The 20,628-nt window shown below is 42.3% G+C and overlaps 1 protein-coding gene across 1 annotated transcript in view; it reads left to right on the top strand.

The window, feature by feature from the left end:
* Nucleotides 1–3,400: 3,400 nt before the first annotated feature.
* The window catches only part of ATP10B (ATPase phospholipid transporting 10B (putative)), an 83,704-nt gene continuing 66,476 nt past the window's right edge, over nucleotides 3,401–20,628 (top strand). Inside the window, exons 1-2 of the mRNA XM_039910163.1 lie at nucleotides 3,401–3,420; nucleotides 3,848–4,042. Coding sequence (XP_039766097.1) covers nucleotides 3,401–3,420; nucleotides 3,848–4,042 — 215 coding nt within the window. The remainder of the gene's footprint in view (nucleotides 3,421–3,847; nucleotides 4,043–20,628) is intronic.

The raw sequence follows: 20,628 nt of genomic DNA on the forward strand, positions 1-20,628 counted from the left end.
CAACCTGCCCTAGTGCTGTGTTCACTCAGTGATGTTTATCTCCCTAACTGAAGCATCACTTGCATGATTCTTTTGAGAAGGTGCCATGTCTTCTTTAAAGATAAAAAGGTGCTTTCAGGGACACATATACATACACATGCATACACTCTCTCTCTCTCCCTCCCTCTCTCTTCAGTCAGGGCTACAGGCAAAAATGTGAAAGAAAATTGGGGAAATTAGAAGTTGTCCCAGGTTTGCTTTTTATCTAATTTGGTCCCTTTTTCTGCTCCTCACCCACCCTCCATAAATCTTTCTTTCCTTTGAAATTATCAGCACTTTCCAAAAGAAAAGTCTTTTCTCCGCTGCCGGCCCCTCCCCCACCCCCCAATCTCCCTCCATCATGTTTGGAACAAAATAGCGAAACAAAGAAAAATTTTCCACCCACATGCTGACAGTCAAAGATAAGGCCCTCACCTGTACTGAGCTCACTGCTTCCTTGTAGGTGGTTGGAAGATCACCAACTAATCAGTTTGCGAAGCAAGGCTGGGTCACCAGAGCTGATGGGAAGGCTTAGTTCTCCTTCATTCTCCTTCATTCTCCTTTGTTGTAGGGATGAGAAAATGGAGACAAAGTAACTCAGTGGATTGAACCCCTGACAACTCTGGGGGCTACACCAGGGGCCAAAGCCTCGGTAGCAGTGCATTCTATTCTCAGCCCTACAGGAGAAAATATCCGTCATGGTGCCTCAGTTTTTTTATCTGTAAAATGGGTAAATGGCTGCTCACTAGGTTAAAATCTCTCTAATTGAGATTTTTATGGTATTTTTTAAGCACTCACTTGTACTAAGTGCTGGGGTAGATGCAAGGTAATCAGGTTGGATCTAATGAAAGAGATATTAAAGGGCTTGGTAAGTGTCCAATTGCTTTATAATTGCTAATAATTCATATTTATGATGTGTTTCTTTAGATCTTTTTTCTCTAAGGAATTCCTCCACTCTACATCCTCTTTTTTATTTGGTATGGAAAGGTTCTTTCCTTGACATAGTTCCTTATTGCAGCATTTGTATTATACTTACCAACCTTTGAAAAGACCAGTACATCTCTTAATATTAGCAGTGCAAACAGATTTTGGCCACAGTGTCTAGGGATGGCAAAGTCATATTTTAGCATGCAGAATTTAAAGAGAAAGGGTCAGTACAGGGCTCCCCTTCTGGTGCTAGAAGTGGAGATCTTATTGGTTAGATTTCATTCTGTTATTAAGCATTTACTATGTACCAAAGCTCTGAGGTAAGTACTGGAATAGATAGTAGATAACCATATTTGAACCAGTCCCCCATAGGACTCATAAACCAAGAGCAAAGAGAGCAGGTCTGCTATCTCCATTTTACAGATGAATAAACTGAGGCCCAGGGAGATTAAGTAATTTGCCCAAGGTCATACAGCAGGTCAAGAGCAGAGCGGCTTGTGGTGGTATTGAAACTCAGGCCTCCTGATTCCAGAACTATTCTCTTTCCCCTTAAGTGGCGGACAGGTTTCCAGGTCAGACCTCAAGCAGCACGGCTTAATGGAAAGAGCCCGGGCTTGGGAGTCGAAGGGCAAGGGTTCTAATCCCATCTCCACCACTTGTCTGCTGTGTGACTTGGGGCAAGCCACTTAACTTCCCGGGACCTCAGTTACCTCATCTGTAAAATGGGGATCAAAACTGTGAGCCCCACGTCGGACAGCCTGATTACCTTGTATCTACCCCCAGAACAGTGCTTGGCAAATAATTACCTTGCATCTACCCAAGTGCTTATAACAGTTCATTCATTCAATCGTATTTATTGAGCGCTTGCTGTGTGCAGAGCACTGTACTAAGCACTTGGAAAGTACAATTAGGCAAAAGATAGAGACAATCCCTACCCAACAATGGGCTCGCAGTCTAGAAGAGGGAGACAGTCAACAAAACAAAACAAGTGCTTGGCACATAGTGAGTGCTTAACAAATACCATGATTATTATTCTGAGGCTCAGAGCCAAAAACGTTCCTTCCAGGCTGACTCTGATGCTGAAGTCATTGTCCATTTGGAAGATACAACTCTGAGAGGATCATGCTTACATTCTTTTTAATGTTTATACATTGTGGGCACTCTATCATGGTTAAAAACAATAAATAATAGTAACTGTATCTCTAAAATACCTGCTCCATTCCTTCAACAAGAGCAAGTATTGTTAATTCCTCTTGAATACAAGGACCCTTATGCTCTGTTTGCCTTCCAGCCACCACCTGCTCCCAGAATGGCTCTGAGGCTGAAATCTGCTTTGTTCAGAAGGCAGTGGCAGTCTGACATTGGTTCCCTTCAGACTCCTTCCGAATCCACACCTCTGCTGTCGGCTGGAAAAGAGAGGCCAGAGGTTAACCTGACCCAGCAACGGATTGTGTTTCCAAACAACCAGAGATTTCACAGTGATTGGAAGAAGGTCTCCAAGCTTTACTCAAGCAACAGAGTTCACACTACCAAGTATACGGTGCTCAACTTCTTGCCCAAAAATCTTTTTGAACAGTTCAACAGGTATGTAATCCCTAGATGTGATTAGTACAACAGTCTGCCCAAAGTAAGCACTCAGTAGATACCGTCGGCTGATTAATATATATATAAATATAAATAGGTGCCCTTATAACTCAAGAGATCATGTGGAATCTCAACTAGATTATACCAAAGGAATCTGTGCTTTGCCAATAATAATAATAGTGCTTGTTCATTCATTCAGTTGTATTTATGAGAGCTTATTGTGTACACATCAGTGTACTAAGTGCTTGGAAAGTACAATTCAGCAATAAAATATTTGTTTTACTTTGTGCCAGAGAAGCAGCGTGGCTCAGTGGAAAGAGCACAGGCTTTGGAGTCACAGGTCATGAGTTCGAATCCCAGCTCTGCCACTTGTCAGCTGTGTGACTGTGGGCAAGTCACTTAACTTCTCGGTGCCTCAGTTACCTCATCTGTAAAATGGGGACTAAGACTGTGAGCCCCACGTGGGACAACCTGATTCCCCTATGTCTACCCCAGCGCTAAGAACAGTGCTCTGCACATAGTAAGCGCTTAACAAATACCAACATTATCAAGCACTGTTCTAGTCTCTGGGGGAGATGCAAGTTAATCAGATTGAACATAGTCCCTCTCCCATATGGGATTACAGTCTTAATCCCCATTTTACAGGTGAGGCAACTGAGACACAGAGAAGTTAAGTGACTTGCCCAAGGTCACAGAGTAGACAAGTGGCAGAGCCAGGATTAGGACCCAAGGCAATGTTAGGAAGAAATAGACTGGATGAGGCAGAAGCAGCCTCTGAGACAGGGAGAGACTTTCAGAAAGTTGGGGACTCTTGCCATGGCTCATTACCTCACTGAGGTATAGAGTGGCAGGTGCAGGAACAAATGAGAATATGAACTCATTACTGCTCAGGTGAGTTTTGACTTGTAGCAGATTGTCTTTCATTTGCTATCCACTGCCCAAGGTAGGAATGGAATGGAATGGACAGGCCTCTACTGGACTCACCCTCCTGTAGTGGAGACTGGTAGGGTACTGGAAACCCTCCAGGTGTGACACTGAGAGGGGAAATCCCATTTTACAGTTGAGGAAACTGAGGTACCGAGCAGTGAAGTGACTTGCCCAAAGTCACACAGCAGACAAATGTCAGAGCTGGGATTAGAATCCAGGTTCTCTGACTTCCAAGCCCATGCTCTTTCCACTAGGCCACATGTCATGGTACCTTCACCTGGAAAAATAGGAATAGGGAGAAATAGAAAAGGAATCCATTTCCTCTCTCCACCAAAGTGAGCTCAGATTTTATTTCTGACTAAATTTGTGACTCCTTTTCTATCCTTTTCAGGTGGGCTAATCTCTATTTCCTGTTCCTGGTGATCCTGAACTGGATGCCTTCTGTTGAAGCATTTCACAGGGAAATCACCATGCTACCCCTGGCTGTGGTTCTATTTGTCATCATGCTCAAGGACGGCATAGAAGACTTCAAGAAACACCGCTTTGACAGAGAAGTAAACTCCTCCAGCATCAGAACATACGAGAAGTAAGGGAATCAAACATCTGTATTGTGCCTTGCAATCTATGAAAGGTTCTGCAAACATTACTACAGTTGCAAATGACTGACCTCTATTTTTGTGTGTTTCCTTATAGGCAAGTTATCTCTGTGATAAGATAACTTCTTTTTCCTAAACAGGGGAATATATATATATATATAAATATAATAGCAGTGGGAAGCACTTATAGTATTTACCTTTGCTAGGGAAAGCGTATAAATTGAAAGACAGCAATATAAACATTTACTGAATCTTGTTATACAAAAGATAAGTAACAACAGGAGAAAACAAAAGACAGGAGTCCAGTACAGAACTTGCCTTTTCTATCTCCTTCCCCCTCCATTTCTCTCTCATCCCCCCCAACCACACTTTTCCCATTCCTTCTTCCTGGTTCTGACTTAAGCAGCAGCGGCAGTAGACACTATAATATGGGCTCACACCCATCTGAGATGCTTCAAGAACAAGTCAAGGTATAGAGGTCGGAAAAAAGGATTTCAAGCAATGGAAGATATAGAGGAGCAATGAAAGGGTTCCTAGAAGAGGAACTTCTGTATGTTGTGTTACTAAAGACATAAAGCTCCTTATGGGCAGAGAACATGCCTACCAACTCTGTTGTAGTGTACTCTTCCAAATGCTTAGTACAGTGTTTTTAGTAAGTGCTTATAAATACCATTGATATCATATGGGACATATCCCCTTCTTGTCTATAAATGGAATTTCATTATATTTTGCTTGGTGAAATATGGAGTATATATTACAGTAATTCCTTTAAGCTCTAAGCAACTGAGAGATTCATGTATGAATCTCTCATATATTTTCACTCACATGAAAGCTCATAGGAAGTGGGTTTTACTTGCATTTTTCAAGAGGCATATGGTTTTATCTGGATTTATGGATTTATCTGAGTATGAGAGAAATCACAGTCTTCCATTGTTGTTTTCTGTTTCATCTATTTTACATATTTCATATTCCTGTCATTCTTGTATTTGGGCCTGAAATGGACACAGATTTAAAAAACAAATAAACAAATCCTCCTAAACAGATACACAAAAGCCAGATAGGGCAAACCTGCTCCAAAGCCATTTATTTAAGCATGCTTCCAGAAGCATTTGAGGCCATTATTTCTCTTCTTTCTCTCAACCCAGTTAAAAGTTCAGGTGTACTGAAATTCACCTGACTCTCAATTATCCATGACCTGGTGCCATCAAAGAAAATTCTCAACTCCATTAATAGCAAAATTTTCCATCTTCTTGTCCTCAGATCATTCACCTCAGGCTAGGTACCAGAGCCACGAACAAGGAGCCACAGTTACTGACAGAAGGAAGGCAGATGATGACGGGGAGACTCATGGGGACCTAGATAATCCACAGAGAGGGTGACTAGATACCCTGTAAATGAGAGTGGGTAGCACAAATTAAGTCAACCCCAAGAATCTTTCCATTAATTTAAGCTACAGGTGTGGTAGCAAGATGACCAATTTTAAATTCACAGGAATCTTTGACTGTCAGGCTGACTTATTCCCCATTACCAAGAAGAGGTCAGTTGACAACATGACCATCAGCTTCAGGATTTTAATCAAAAGAGGTTCTTTTTGTTGATACTTAATCCAGATAATTGACTCAAGATTTGAAGAGACCTTTGCAGATCAATCAAGCAGTAATATTTAATTTGTAACCGTGTGCAAAATGCTATAATAACTTGAGAAGCAGTGTGGCCTAGTGGAAAGAGCACGGGCTTTGGAGTCAGAGGTCATGGGTTCAAATCCCGGCTCGGCCATTTGTCAGCTGTGTGACTTTGGGCAAGTCACTTAACTTCTCGGTGCCTCAGTTACCTCATCTGTAAAATGGGGATGAAGACTGTGAGCCCCACGTGGGACAACCTGATTCCCCTGTGTCTACCCCAGTGCTTAGAACAGTGCTCGGCACATAGTAAGCGCTTAACAAATACCAACATTATTATTATTATCTGTATCTACCCCAGCACTTAGAACAGTGCTCAGCACATAGTAAACACTTAACAAATACCATATTTATTTATTATTATGTTACGTTTTCCATCCTCTGTTTTACTGTTTTCCATCCTCTGTTTTAGTCAACTAGTAAGCACTGAATAAATATTGAAATGGTGGTAGAATTTGTACATCTATCTGAAAGAAGTTGTGAAAACTTTTCATTATGGGTAAATTGCATTGTATTAACTCAACTCAATCAAAACATATAAATCCCTATATTATTATATTCACAACTAGCATGCTTTATACTCACTTTTGTTACAGTTATTTTACTGTGTCACCCTCTCTAGACTGTGTCTAGACTGTAAGCTCCTTGTCAGCAGGGAAATGCATTCAAGTGATTGACTGTCAGTCACGTGAAAGGAGCCCATTGATCTGGGAATCAAGAGACCTTGTTTTAATCCAGGTTTTTGCCTTTTGGGGCCATGCCTTTGGTTGTGAAGATTCCTGACCGATGAATAGCCTAGAGTGTTTTGTAAGGGGATAGATCAAGAGGGAATCCTAAAAAATAGCTGGCTAACTTAGGCAGCAAAGACCTTAGATGTTTCTAAGACAACCAACTTTCAGGTCATGCCATCATAGCCCTACACTAGCACCATGCTCTAGTCCCTTCAGCCTTAAATGAGTCTTGAATGGAAAAAAGCTACTGCGTGTGCAGGGCAATGTGCTGCACCCCTGGCTGACTACTTGATTGTTACATTCCATGTCCCAGGAGAAATATGACAGACAGAAAGAGAGTGTGAGTGGCTCCGAGCAAACCACAAGCACTGTAATCCACTTCTTCATGCAGGTTCTCAGTCCTTAAAACTCCTTCTTAACAGGAGATTGAATTATCATTTTACTGTATTAAATACTATGAAGTTGCATAAACATCAAGTACTGTTCGGTACAGTAAAACAGATGATGGAAAATGTAACATAATAATAAATAAATATGGTATTTGTTATGTGTTTACTATGTGCTGAGCACTGTTCTAAGTGCTGGGGTAGATACAGATCAGATTGTAGATCAGATTGTTCCATGTGGGGCTCACATTTTTTAATCCCCATTTTTGCAGATGAGGCAACTGAGGCACAGAGAAGTTAAGTGACTTGCCCAAGGTCACACAGCAGACAAGTGGAGGAGCTGGGATTAGAACCCACGATCTCTGACTCCCAAACCCAGACTCTTTCCACTAAGCCACGCTGTTTCTCTGCACATCATCTCTGCACATCAGCACCACACCTTGATTCAGGCTATATAAGTGCATATCACTGTTTCTTCTTATGGTAACTGTACTTGTGCCATCTTTTGGGTTGTGATAGATAAAAACAGATTCCTGTCATGGGAAGAGCATTTTGTAAATCTTCCACTGTGTTGCATCCAAATTAGGTAATGAAAACATGTGTTATAGCAGTGTTATAAATGCTATAAGCACAAAAATACTGATGGGTCGTTGGGACATTATCACCTGAGAAATTGCTAGAGGAATGCTTCCTGGAGTAGGTGTGATTTCATGTGGGCTTTGAAAATGGGGAAAGCCATTGACTAGTGGATTTGAAAGGGGAGGGAATTCCAAGCAGGAAGGAAGGCATGAACAAGGAACCTGAAGTGGGAAAGGTGAGAGTTTAAACAGTGAGGAGAGTTGCTTAGTAAGAGTGTAGAGATTAAGCTAGGGAGTAGGGATTGAAGAGGACAGAGAAGTAGGGAGAGAACTGATGGAAAACCTAAAAACCTTTAGTTACAAGTCATATTTAATAGAGAAGGAAATGGATAGCCATCGAATATTTTTGAAGGGATGTTAGTAGAACATTTTAGGTAGGTGATCGAGGCCGTGGAGTGTAATACAGATTGCAGAAGGGAGGGAGACCAGTGAAGAGGCTGAGGGAGTATTTTATTAGAAAATGATGAGGGCTTGCACCAAGATGGTGTCCATTTGGAGAGATTATGGCCTGGACATCAAGAGGACATGGGTTCTAATCCACGTTCTGCCACTTGTCTGCTGTGTAAGCTCTGAGATATTACTTCCCTGTGCCTCAGTTATCTCATCTGTAAAATGCGAATTAAGACTATGATCCCTATGTGGGACAGGGACCGTGATCAATATGATTAACTTATAGCTACCCCAGAGCTTAGTATAGTGCCTGGCACAAAGTAAGTGCTTAAGAAATATTAAAAAAGTGGAGGATCAAAGAAATATTGTGGAGAATGAACCAACAGGATCCCTCAACAAAAGTCATTTGATTGCCCTTGTTTCCTTTCGTAAGTTAACTCGTTTTTTCACTATCAGCTCTGATGAATTTCTTCTCCTAACTGGGTGGCTAAAATTGGATCAGAGTTTTTAACATTTGTCATGATTACTGATTTAGGAGAAAGCAGGCACAGCGCAACTGGAAGCCCCGATGTGTGCATCAGCCCCATCATAAACCTACCACATGATTTTTGGAAAGTTGTTTAACTTTTCACTGTCTCATTTCCCTCCTAAAACAGGGATAATACTGGCTCGTGGACTAATTTGATCATAAATGAGGAACTTTGAAAGCATTAAATGCAATCTACATATTAAGTAGTAGCCATAACATTTTGTTGACAATAACTTCAATGCCAAAGAGAAAGTCAAATGAACTCACACACTAAATACACCGTCATCCTAGGCCGTCCGTATAAGTTCTTGCCACCTTTTAGAATAACAATTCTGTTACTCAGAAATGTAGCACATTCTCCAGGATGAGTACACAAGCGAGAACTTATAATACTATAATGAAGTTCAATCTGCTCCAGGGAATCGGACACCCTGACTCCTGCCAAGTACTGCGTAAACTCTCAAAGATTGAGAATCCAGGATATATTGGTTCTCTGAACTACAGTGATTTTGGTAACAGAGGATATCAGAGAATCCATGACAAGGTCCACAAATTTTGCCAATGAATCAGTGGTCCAGACTTCGCTCTATTATTCAGATTTAGTTTGAGGTTTGAGATTGAAACTTCAGAGAGGATTTCAGGATCTCACTTGGAGGAACTTATTTTGAGGAGCGGTTAAAAAACATAGCCTTGATTTGCTAGAGATGGATGATTCTAAAATCTGTGGTGATCACATATGAAGGCAGTTGCTTCTAAAACATGGTAGGCTTTAGGACCTAGTCAGTTCACCTGACCTTGGCCGACTGGTTTTTTAAAGGAGGATACTTGCAGGTGACGTCTGCATTCCAACAGGCGGAGTTCAAAAGCAAGCAAAAGGAAACAGGTGCAGTGAGCACACACCTCTTCCCTGGCACTGCTTCGCCCTTTACTTAAATTATTTGAGCCCCTTTATTTATGCCTTTTTTTTAACCTGATTGGGAGTACACCTGTAAAAGGAACTTAAAGATGCGAGGGGGATCAGGCCACTGACTGCTGAACAATGGAGGTGATCAGGAAAAAGCTCTTTTACCGAGAAGTGGAGTGCCAGGATGTGTCCCTTGGATGTCCGCAGAAGCTGGATAAGGGAAAGGAGATGAGACAAGAAAGAAGGAAGAAGAAGAAGAAAGACGACAGAAGATGGGTCGTAATCTCCAACTTGCCCTTTGAAGGAAAACAGCCGAAAAAGAATCCTAACTGGAACTACGACACGAATCGGATCAAGACTACAAAATACACGCTAGTTTCCTTTCTGCCCAAGAATGTCTTTGAACAGTTCCACCGCTTTGCAAACTTCTATTTTGTGGCCCTTGCCGCTCTGAATTTTGTCCCGGTCGTAAATGCTTTTCAACCGGCAGTTGGCTTGATCCCGATTTGTATCATAATGGCGGTCACTGCCATTAAAGATGCTTGGGAGGACTTCAGGAGATATAAGTCGGATAAAGTGATCAATAACCAGGATTGTCTTGTCTACAGCAGGTAAATATAATAGCATATTTGGTGTCCCAAAGACTGGTTTCTACCCTGTTTCGTAATAATCTTCAATTCTCTCTATCGGTTGTTACCAACTCTATTGTATTGTACTCTCCCAAGTGGAGAAGTATCATGGTCTGGTGGAAACATCACAGGCCCGGGAGTCAGAGGACGTGGGTTCTAATCCTAACTCCACCATGTATCTGCTGAGTGACCTTAGGCGAGTCACTTCACTTCTCTGGGCCTCGGTCACCTCATCTGTAAAATGGGGATTAAAGCTGTGCCATGCAGGACATGGACTGTGTCCAACTTGATTATCTTGAATCTACCCCAGAGCTTAGCACAGTGTCTAACACATACTAAGCTCTTAACAAATACCATTTTTAAAAATGTGCTTAATACAGTACTTTACACACAGCACTCAATAAATACGATTGATACTAGACTATGGAAATTATAGGCTAGAGTGCCAATATAAAGGGAGGAAGATTATGGTTTTTATTCTATTGTGACTTTTCAATTTGAAAAAAGTCTCAATTATTTTGAATTAGTGTAATTATCTTGATTCCTTCTATATCTAATATTCTTAAATGAAACATTCTCCCTTGTATAGTATTATACCAATGTACTGATTCTGGTATATTAAAGTAGGTGCAAACCTAGCGTCATTTTAAGGCAGGTAAATAGGATAAATGGCTAAATGAAATCAATCATTTGACAGCCACTCAGTAAGAAATCCAGGAATTCTTATCCTGAAAATTATTATTTATTAATAATTTATTTTAATATCTGTCTGCAAGATTCTTGTGGCCAGGGATCATCTATACCTACTGTGTTGTACTTTTTTGACTGCTTAGTACAGTGCTCAACACGGTAAGCGTTCAACGAATACCACTGATTGAAAGAGTGAGACCGATACAGATATTCCTTTCCAACTTGGTTCCAACGTGATTTTAAATTGAGAGCAAAACTTTGGAAATGTCGGAGAGCACTGTGGGACCACTAGCCTTTCTGGAGATGGTAACCAACAAGTATCCAGGTTTTTTAGTGATAATAAGAAGAGGTTCGACCTCTTTCCAAGTAAGGAAAGTGGCCATTCTGTGAGCAAGCCTATTCAGAGTCCCCAGTAGAAAACCCTGATGTCTCCAGCCCTGAAGTTTTGCAGGGTTACTTACCCAGTTTCAACAAAACCTGAATTGAACACATGCTGAGCTGCGTAAATGACTGTTTTTCCCATACTGCTGTTGTCATTATCAATTTGTGTAGTGCATGCTTGTAGATGCTTAAACCAGTGATTTAGTCACTGCTTGTTTTTTTATTATCCCTATACTTGGGGAAGAGAACATTGAATTCCTTATGTTTTTGTTGACTAAAATCCAGTGGGCCCCATAAACCAAATACCATTTATAAAGGGCTAAATCAGGAGAATCATCCTGATGGATTTTTCTAATGAAAAGGGTTTTATTTCCTAAGCTTCTAAGTACTTGGCTTTTGACTAGATATTCCCTTAAATAAACTTCACGCCAGCTTCCTGGACCCCAGGTGGTATTCCTTGACTCTTATTTTCTTTGTAGCTTAGAAAAGAGACAGAATGTTTGGTCTTTAAGGTGAAAGGCATTTCTTTTTAAGTCTATAAAAAAGTAATGTAGGAGATAATTAGAGTAAACTATTGGTTTAGCTTTTTAAAAAAAGGTTTGGTTAGAGAAGTGCTGAATAGAACTACTGATGTCCAAGAAACTCATTATTTGAAGCTAGAAAAAGGTTGTCTTTCTTGATTTCTCATTTTCTCTGCATGTGGGGGAGGAGAGAGTGGGGGAGAAGAGGCAGTGACTGGGAACAAGAAATGTGATTAAAAGAACTATAATAACCCTCCATGGGTTTTTACCTGAGACATCTGATCTGAAGTATAAGTAGAATCTCCACCAGCAGAACCCAGTTTGGCCCATTTTCCCCTCCTTGCCAAACATGTTCGCCTTTGTAAGTGTCCCCATAAAGAGACTCACTCTCTGTGATGACTTTGATGTTGCTCTACTCCTTGGGGTTTTTAGATCAATGCTGAACATCTTGAGTTTAACCCCAAACTGTCCCCACTAACAAGTAAATATCAGTACCACGGCCTCTTTCCATGAAGAGCACTCTTTTTTAGTAGGTAAAGGCCCTGCCTGAGATCTGCTGCTAGATCTGAGGAATGACCTACTGAAAAGAGCACGGGCCTGTCAGAGGACCAGGGTTCTAATCCTGACTCTGCCACTTGCCTGCTGTGTGACCTTAGGTAATTCACTTAACTTCTCTATGCCTCGGTTTCCTCATCAGTAAAATGTGAATTAAATTCTTATTTTCCCTTCTACTTAGACTGTGAGCCCCAAGTGGCCAGGGACTGTCTCTGACCTGATTAACTTGTGTCTACCCCAGAGCTTAAAATATTGCTTGTCACATAGAAAGCACTTAATAAATACAAATAATAGATCAAGAGATCACCTCTCTGTCTGTAGGTCACCTCTATCAACAACCTGGTCAAAATTTCTGCAGCACTGAGGATTGGAGAAGAGAAAGTGTGAAGTCCACTCTCCGTCCCCAAGTTCCTACTTTGTGAGATGGTTGGTAGGGAGAACTGGTGCAAACTGTGACTGTGGAACCGACTATCTCTGTCACTATTACAGCAGTAGACTCCACTGTACCCTCACCCTTTCGTAAGTGACTCTGCTGAGAATGCCCCTGGAGTGGCTTAAAAAAATTGGGTAGATGGGACAGGGATGGTCTTTTCCATTTTGCTTATAAAAACCAGGGGCATATTTGGAAGGAGTTATAGTAAAGATTTCCTAGTGTATCATTTTGTTTCTAGAAAACTCAGATAAATCCACCTTTAACTCTTTCTCAATTTCTGACCCCAGACTTAACTTTCCTGTACTGTTTTAATCCAATTTGGTCTGGGCTTTGGTTGCTGATGGCTCTTTTTAGTTTCAAGTACTTAGAAAACTTTTGGTATCTTCGCTTTTCATTTCATCTCAATGAATCATCTGGAATTGGCTTGTTTGTTCTGAGGGTAAAAAATGTTTTGAAGACACTGGTAGGCTTGTTAGCTGAATCATAATCCTGTTGGAGCATTTTCTTTTAATATAGTACTGCTCCTTTGGTCTAGAGGTGACCTATTAAACAGATTTACAGTATTACTTGGAGGAATGATTAGATTGAAAACTGCATTTTCTTTGTTTTTCTGAAGGCTTAGTATAATGAATCTGCTTTCCAGACCCAGGGAGGATTTTGTACTTTTCCATCCAGGTAGTAAATGCTTATTCAAACCCAGACAGGGAGCAAGGGGAAGGGCAAGGCAGAGCCGTGAGTAGCTAACTCTTCCCTCCCAGATTGAAGCAAAAGTCTGCTAGGGTACCATCAGCCTATCTAAACTCCCAGTCTGGTCATTTGTCAAGTAAATAATTGTGTATGTGTAGGTGGGTGTGGGTTCCTGAGCAAACTGCTTAAGCCTCTGTACTGAAGTGGGAGACAACTGTGAATAAAGGTATGGATCCTGGTGTAGAGAACTCTAGTCTGAGAGAAAGCCTGAGTTTTCTTCTGAGCTGTAACTCATCCTTGTGGTATATTACCCTGCTAGAACTGAACTCTAGTTCTTCAATCAGTAAAATGGAGGAAATCCTGTATTTGAAATCATTCTGCGCACACCTCTCTCTCTACCTCTCAAAAGCCTCCATTCTTCTCCACATTAAGCAGAAATGCCTAGCCATCAGTTTCCCCACTTCTTTCACTCTCTCACAGAACACCCCAGTTCATAGTCTTCATTCCTCCCAAGATAATCTTCCTATTGTGCCTCATTCTGCACTGTCTCCAAATCTTCATTCACACCGTTATTCCTGCCAGACCAATGTTCTCTCCATATTTATTACCCTCCTGGAAACTCACCTCCTCTGGAACAAATTCCCCAATTACTTCTCTTATCCCCAGGTCATTTTCTCCCAACTACCACCTCAAATACTACTGTAGTCACCAACGCCAATAGTAACATCTATGAAAGAAATCAGCCTAAGCAATCTCCTATTCATTTGTTCATTCATAGTTAGGGATGCAGGATTGCCTAATGGATAGAGCATGATCTTGGGAGTCAGAAGAATCTGGGTCCTAATCCCAGCTCTGTGTAACCTAGGCCAAGTCACTTCATTTCTCTGTGCCTCAGTTAACCATCTGTAAAATGGGGATTAAGATTCTGAGTTCCACGTGGGTCAGGGACTGTGTCCTACCCTACTTGCTTGTATCCACCCCAGTGCTTAGAAGTTTACCTGGCACAGAGTAAGCACTTAACAAATACCACAGTTATTATTCATTCATTTGTCCATCTTTCCATTCTGTTCTTTCCTCTTGCCTGTAAATTATTTGGTGTCTTTCCTAAAAGATGGTAAGATCTTTGAGGGCGAGGACTACATCTTTAACCTTCAACTGTCTACTCCCAAGCTCATGTTTCAGTGCTCAGCACTAAGTACATACTGTTGATGGATTGTGCTGAAGCTAAAGACAATTCTCCTCAATCTACGCAAAGTTCAAAGTCCTGAACACCTGTGCAAGGGGTCCTGGAAGGGAGGGTGAGAGTAGACAATGGCTTGGGTACTAAAAAGTCCACCCTTTGACGTTTGTGTTCCTCTAGTGTCTTTTGGTCCTTCAGTCCCATATCATGGCATTTCTTCCAAAAATGCACAAGACATGGACCGAGGAGTCTCCTGTTTGTGTCTTGTTGAAAAAGTGATAGCACTGAATTCTGTGGCCAGTAGGCAGAGGGTGTTTTGTTCCCAATCTGTGGACTTGCTTGTGGTCCCAGCACTGAGGGCTGGTTTGGTAAACAGAAGTGTAAGGAGAAGGAAGATACCTTAATCAAAGGTCCTCATGTAGATTTGAGGGAACAGAGAAGCAATGGAAGGGACTCTAATTGTGCTCTTTGTTTAGCACTTACTGTGTGTCATGCATTTTACAGACCACTGATGTGAATACAAGATAATAAGGCCAGACATAGTCCCTGTTTCACATGAGATTCACAATCTAAGAGGGAGAACATCCCTGTTTTACAGGTGTGGAAGCTGAGGACACAGGAATTTAAATGACTTCACCTAGGTCACACAGCGGGCAAGTGGCAGAGTCGGGATTAAAATCCACATACTCTGACTCCCAGGCCTGTGCTCTATCATCTAGGCCACTCTGCTCCTAGTTGGACAGCTTCTCGAGTGATGTGCGTCATGGAGTAGTGGATAGATCATGGGCCTGGGAGTCAGAAGATGATGAGTTCTGATCCCAGCTCCACCACTTGTCTGCTGTGTGGCCTTGAGTCAGGCACTTCACTTTTCTGGGCCTCAGTTAACTCGTCTGTAAAATGGGGATTAAAACTTTGAGCCCCAAGAAGGACAGGGAGTGGGTCCAACTTGATTTGCGTGTATCCACCCCAGCCCTTAGTACAGTGCTTGGCACATAGTACGTGCTTAATATATGCCACAATTATTATTATAATTACGTACGCCTTCTTTCTCTCCTCTATTCCCCATCCTGACACAAGGTAGAATCCCTGGATCAGAGACCCCTCATGGGTAAAGCTACCTCCGGGACTTACCTCTCACAGACTGGGACTCCCAACCTCCCTTCTGACTTCCCCACACCCAGTTTCCTACTCCCTCTTCCTGAATTAGCTGTGGTGGCACAACTGTTCTTCCTCATTCCAAGGTGCTGAAACTCAGTACCGTGCCTCCCTCTCTTGTCCCACCTAGGTGATTTTTCATGTCTTAAATGAGGTCTCTGCTCAGTTTTCTCTGGCTTGAGAAAGGGTTCACAGACACAGAGTTGTTTGTGTTCGCTTAGCACAGAAGGGAGAATGGGGTTTGTACCGTGAACTTTGATCTCTGGGGAGCAAATGGATTTCCCTTTCAAACTCTTGATTGCGTGAGTTGTTTAAAGGAAATAAATAAAAGCTGAGCATTGTATATGATAGGGAAGCTACAGCATAGAGAACAGGCTGGTTCCTGCTTACCTTTTCCAGCTGTGGTTGTTCAGTGTCTAGCTTTCCAGGACTGTACTTGGGCTTTATGGAGCAAGAACTCATACTGAAAACCCTCCTGCTGCCCTTCCTTTTTAATTGTAAATCCCAAGAAAGACTTTGTCCTATTGTGAAATGCCAGGCTCCTTGGCACACTGAATAGTTACTCATCTGTTATAAAATTCAGCCACCAGCAATGTCCAGGTAGCCTTTCTCTCTTGCGCTCTTTCTCTCACTCTCTCTCTTTCTCCCTCTGTAATGCTCTGTCTCTTTTCCTCTTTCTCTCTCTCACTCGCTCTCTCACTCGCTGTCTCTCTTGCTCTCTCTGTTTCTCTCGCTGTTTCTCTTCCATCTCCACCCCAGAATCCCTCCCTGGTCTTTATTTCCCTCTTAATCATTGCCAGCCACTTCATGAACATGTTTCGAGCTCAGCTGCTTCAGTGCTCCTCCAGGTGAAATTTGACAGATGGATTCTTCATCCTGAATCTCAGTGATATTAAGTGATATTATTTATTTTTAAACCATACCGAATGTCAGGTGAACTTAAAATAGCCATTAATTCCCCGATGTAGTCTTGCTAAGTGCAAGGATGATCAAGAGAGAATGTGGAGATGTTTGATGATCTCCTGGGGCAGCTGTTCAAAAATATCAGGATTAATGAGAGACTAGCATAGCCAAGCAGCTTCTAGCCAGCTGCCAGTCCCCGTTTTGAGACATTTTCACTCATCCCAGGTCAGGTTGGCATTATGTATTTCTCCTTCAGTGGGGCGGGAGTGGGAGGGTGAGCTGAGCTGATGTGGCCCATATGAGCATTCACGCCGAGGACAGAGACTGCTCCTTGGACCACAAGCCCACAGAGAGAAGGGAGGCGGGCATTCAGCAGGAAACATGAAAGCCAAACAAATGAAAACCCTCTTCCCCTATCAGGCTGCCTCCTTCTCATCAGGCATTTACTGGTTCAGTTCATCTTCCTTTAAGCTAGGAGCCTGTAGGCAGGCAGCATGCTTTCTTCCTGTTCAGTGCAGCCCAAGCATGCTGAGAAAAGCATTAACTGTATGCTAGTAATAATAACCAAAGAAGAGGGCTATTGAGGCAGTCATCTGACACTATTAAACAAACTGAACAACTGGTATCTTTGCTGCTTAAGCCTCACTAATTGTCTCCCACATCAGGAATATTGATTAATGAACAGTTAGCAGTGATAATGACAAAGGAACACATAGAGGACAGAAGAGCCTGATTACTTTGAAGGCAGTTTGCAAAGCAGCTTTGATCCATTTAGGCCAAGGAGGAAATGGAGTGGGTAACACACTACTTTACAAAAAACAGCATAGCTTAGTTGATAGAGCACAGGGCCTGGAAGTCAGAAGGACCTCGGTTCCAATCCCAGCTCCGCCTCTTGTCCGCTATGTGACCTTGGGCAATTCACTTCACTTCTCTGTGCCTCCATTACCTCATCTGTAAAATTGGGATTTTGAGCCCCATGTGGTACAAGGACTGTGTGCAACCTGATTATATTGTATCTACCACAACACTTAGAACAGTGTCTGACACATAGTGAGCGATGACCAAATACCAGCACAAGAAGCAGCATGGCTCAGTGGAAAAAGCCCAGGCTTGGGAGTCAGAGGTCAAGGGTTCTAATCCCGGCTCCGCCGCTTGCCAGCTGTGTGACTTTGGGTAAGTCACACACTTCTCTGTGCCTCTGTTACCTCATCTGTGAAATGGAGATTAAAACTCTGAGCCCCACGTAGGACAACCTGATCACTTTGTATTCCCCCAGCGCTTAGAACAGTGCTTTGCATATAGTAAGTGCTTAACAAATACCAACATTATTATTATTTTTTTAAATGGGGGGGATTTCTAAGTCTGAGTTGTGGGATTCATTTTGTCCAGGACCTCTTCAGGAAACATAACAGTAATTGTTACCACCCCTTTGAATTGGTTCTCCATGCTCATGTCCAGTTTTCCTCCAGAATAGGAGATTTTTGAATATCTTCATAGCTGTTCATGCATTTCCTCATAGATAAGAAGCATTCTTTGGTCTGAGGTTTACTGCAGGAAGAGGTTGTGTGGATTTGGGTTCAGGCCTGGTTCTATTCAAGAGCTCATTCCTGCCTGAATCTCTCTTTGCTTAAGCAACTTGCAGCCAGGTACAGCGTCTTCTCTGCCCCTTCACTCCCCAATTCCTGCTAGACTATCCCTTCCCCCAGTTTATACCTCAGGAGGCCATGGCAGAGGGGTGAATGAGGCATAATGCTGCATCAGGGAGAGAAGAGGGTGCAGACAGTTGAAGCCAAGCAGTTTGAAACCTCCACAGAGCTGAGGTCTGAGGTCTGTGAAGGTACCCACAGCAGCAAGACCTGCCATGCTCCTCTGCCTTACGGGTAGACTAGAGTCAACCAATCAATCACATTTATTGAAGGTTTACTGTGTGCAGAGCACTGTACTGTGTGCTTGGGAGAGTTCAGTATAACAGAGTTGGTAGCCATGTTCCCTGTCCCCAAAGAGCTTACAGACTTCAATGATTATAAATAGAACTCTTCCCTTGCAGTGCACTGGTAACCTCCAACTAAGTTTATTTTGCTAGTGAACTTTTAAAAATATTTGAACGTGTTTTCATTTGCTTACAGTATTTTCTTATACTTCTATGAGTCTGTTCTCTCCCACTTGTGAACCCCTGATGGACCACAGAGCCAGGGCTCCTGAATTTACCTCAGTGCTTTTCACAGAATTTTGCACATTGTGCTACTAGTATTAATAATCAGTGACCAAACTGTAAGATGGCATCTAGACCAACAACCAACACTCTGAGCCTACAGATCTTGGATAGTAAAGATGGAGAATCTTCATATTCCAGGATATGAAGATAACTGTTCTTTTTTTCCTCTCTAGAAATGTGTACCTTATGGGAAGTTATAATAAGTTCATTTTTCCCAAGTAGTTTTGTATTTCCCCACTGCTGTTCTAGAATACTCCTTAGAGAAGCAGCATGGCATAGTGGAAAGAGTTCGGGCTAGGCAGTCAGAGGTCATGAGTTCAAATCCCAGCTCCGCCACTGATCAGCTGTGTGACTTTGGGCAAGTCACTTGACTTTTCTGTGCCTCAGTTACCTCATCTGTAAAATGGGTATTAAGACTGTGAGCCCCATGTGGGACTACCCAATTACCTTGCATCTACCCCAGTGCTTAGAACAGTGCTCGGCACATAGTAAGTGCTTAACAAATGCCATCATTAGAAAAAATGAAGTGCTTTGGGGGTATATTCACTGATTCATTTATACCATTAAAAGCATTTAGTGTTTTTCAATGTATTGTTATACTTATTAAATGCTTACTATGTACCAAGTACTGCATAAGCATAGGGGTAGATACAAGATTCATTCATTCAATAGTATTTATTGAGTGCTTACTATGTGCAGAGCACTGTACTAAGCGCTTGGGATGAACAAGTCGGCAACAGATAGAGACAGTCCCTGCCGTTTGACGGGCTTACAGTCTAATCGGGGGAGATGGACAGACAAGAACAATGGCAATAAATAGAGTCAAGGGGAAGAACATCTCGTAAAAACAATGGCAACTAAATAGAATCAAGGCGATGTACAATTCATTAACAAAATAAATAGGGTAATGAAAATATATACAGTTGAGCAGGCGAGTACAGTGCTGTGGGGATGGGAAGGGAGAGGTGGAGGAGCAGAGGGAAAAGGGGAAAAAGAGGGTTTAGCTGCGGAGAGGTAAAGAGGGGGTGGCAGAGGGAGTAGAGGGAGAAGAGGAGCTCAGTCTGGGAAGGCCTCTTGGAGGAGGTGAGTTTTAAGTAGGGTTTTGAAGAGGGAAAGAGAATCAGTTTGGCGGAGGTGAGGAGGGAGGGCGTTCCAAGACCGCGGGAGGACGTGACCCAGGGGTCGACGGCGGGATAGGTGAGACCGAGGGACGGTGAGGAGGTGGGCGGCAGAGGAGCGGAGCGTGCGGGGTGGGTGGTAGAAAGAGAGAAGGGAGAAGAGGTAGGAAGGGGCAAGGTGATGGGGAGCCTTGAAGCCTAGAGTGAGGAGTTTTTGTTTGGAGCGGAGGTTGATAGGCAACCACTGGAGTTGTTTAAGAAGGGGAGTGACATGCCCAGATCGTTTCTGCAGGAACGTTTCTGCAGGAAGATAATCAGGTTGGACCCAATCCCTGTCCTACATGGGGCTCCCAGTCTTAATAAGAGAGAATAGGATTCTGCATAACTATGAGTGGAAACAGAGCAGGGAATTGGGAAATTAGCATTAGTAGAGATGCCAGTCTTCTGGATAACTTTTCCTCTTCAACAGGAAAATGCATCATCAAAAATCAGTTATAAAGAAAGGAAGTAGGGCTGGGTCCTAGGACCTATTCAATCAATTTGATCCAAAATATCATGCAACAAGGATTCTAGAAATTGGTGTTAAAATATAATTCTGATCCTCTAGAGAATTTTCTGTTCAGGATGCTGGGAACATCATTAAAACTTCTGCATTACTTATTCAAGCATTCTTATATTCTATGACTGTACTGTGAAAGCACATATAATAATAACAATAATAAAGGCATTTGTTAAGTGCTTACTATGTGTCAAGCTCTGTTCTAAGCGTTGGGGTAGATACAAGGTAATCAGGTTGTCCCACATAGGGCTCACAGTCTTCATCCCCATATTACAGATGAGGTATCTGAGTCA

This window comes from Ornithorhynchus anatinus, chromosome X1, assembly GCF_004115215.2.
Source record: "Ornithorhynchus anatinus isolate Pmale09 chromosome X1, mOrnAna1.pri.v4, whole genome shotgun sequence".
Lineage (NCBI taxonomy): Eukaryota > Metazoa > Chordata > Mammalia > Monotremata > Ornithorhynchidae > Ornithorhynchus > Ornithorhynchus anatinus.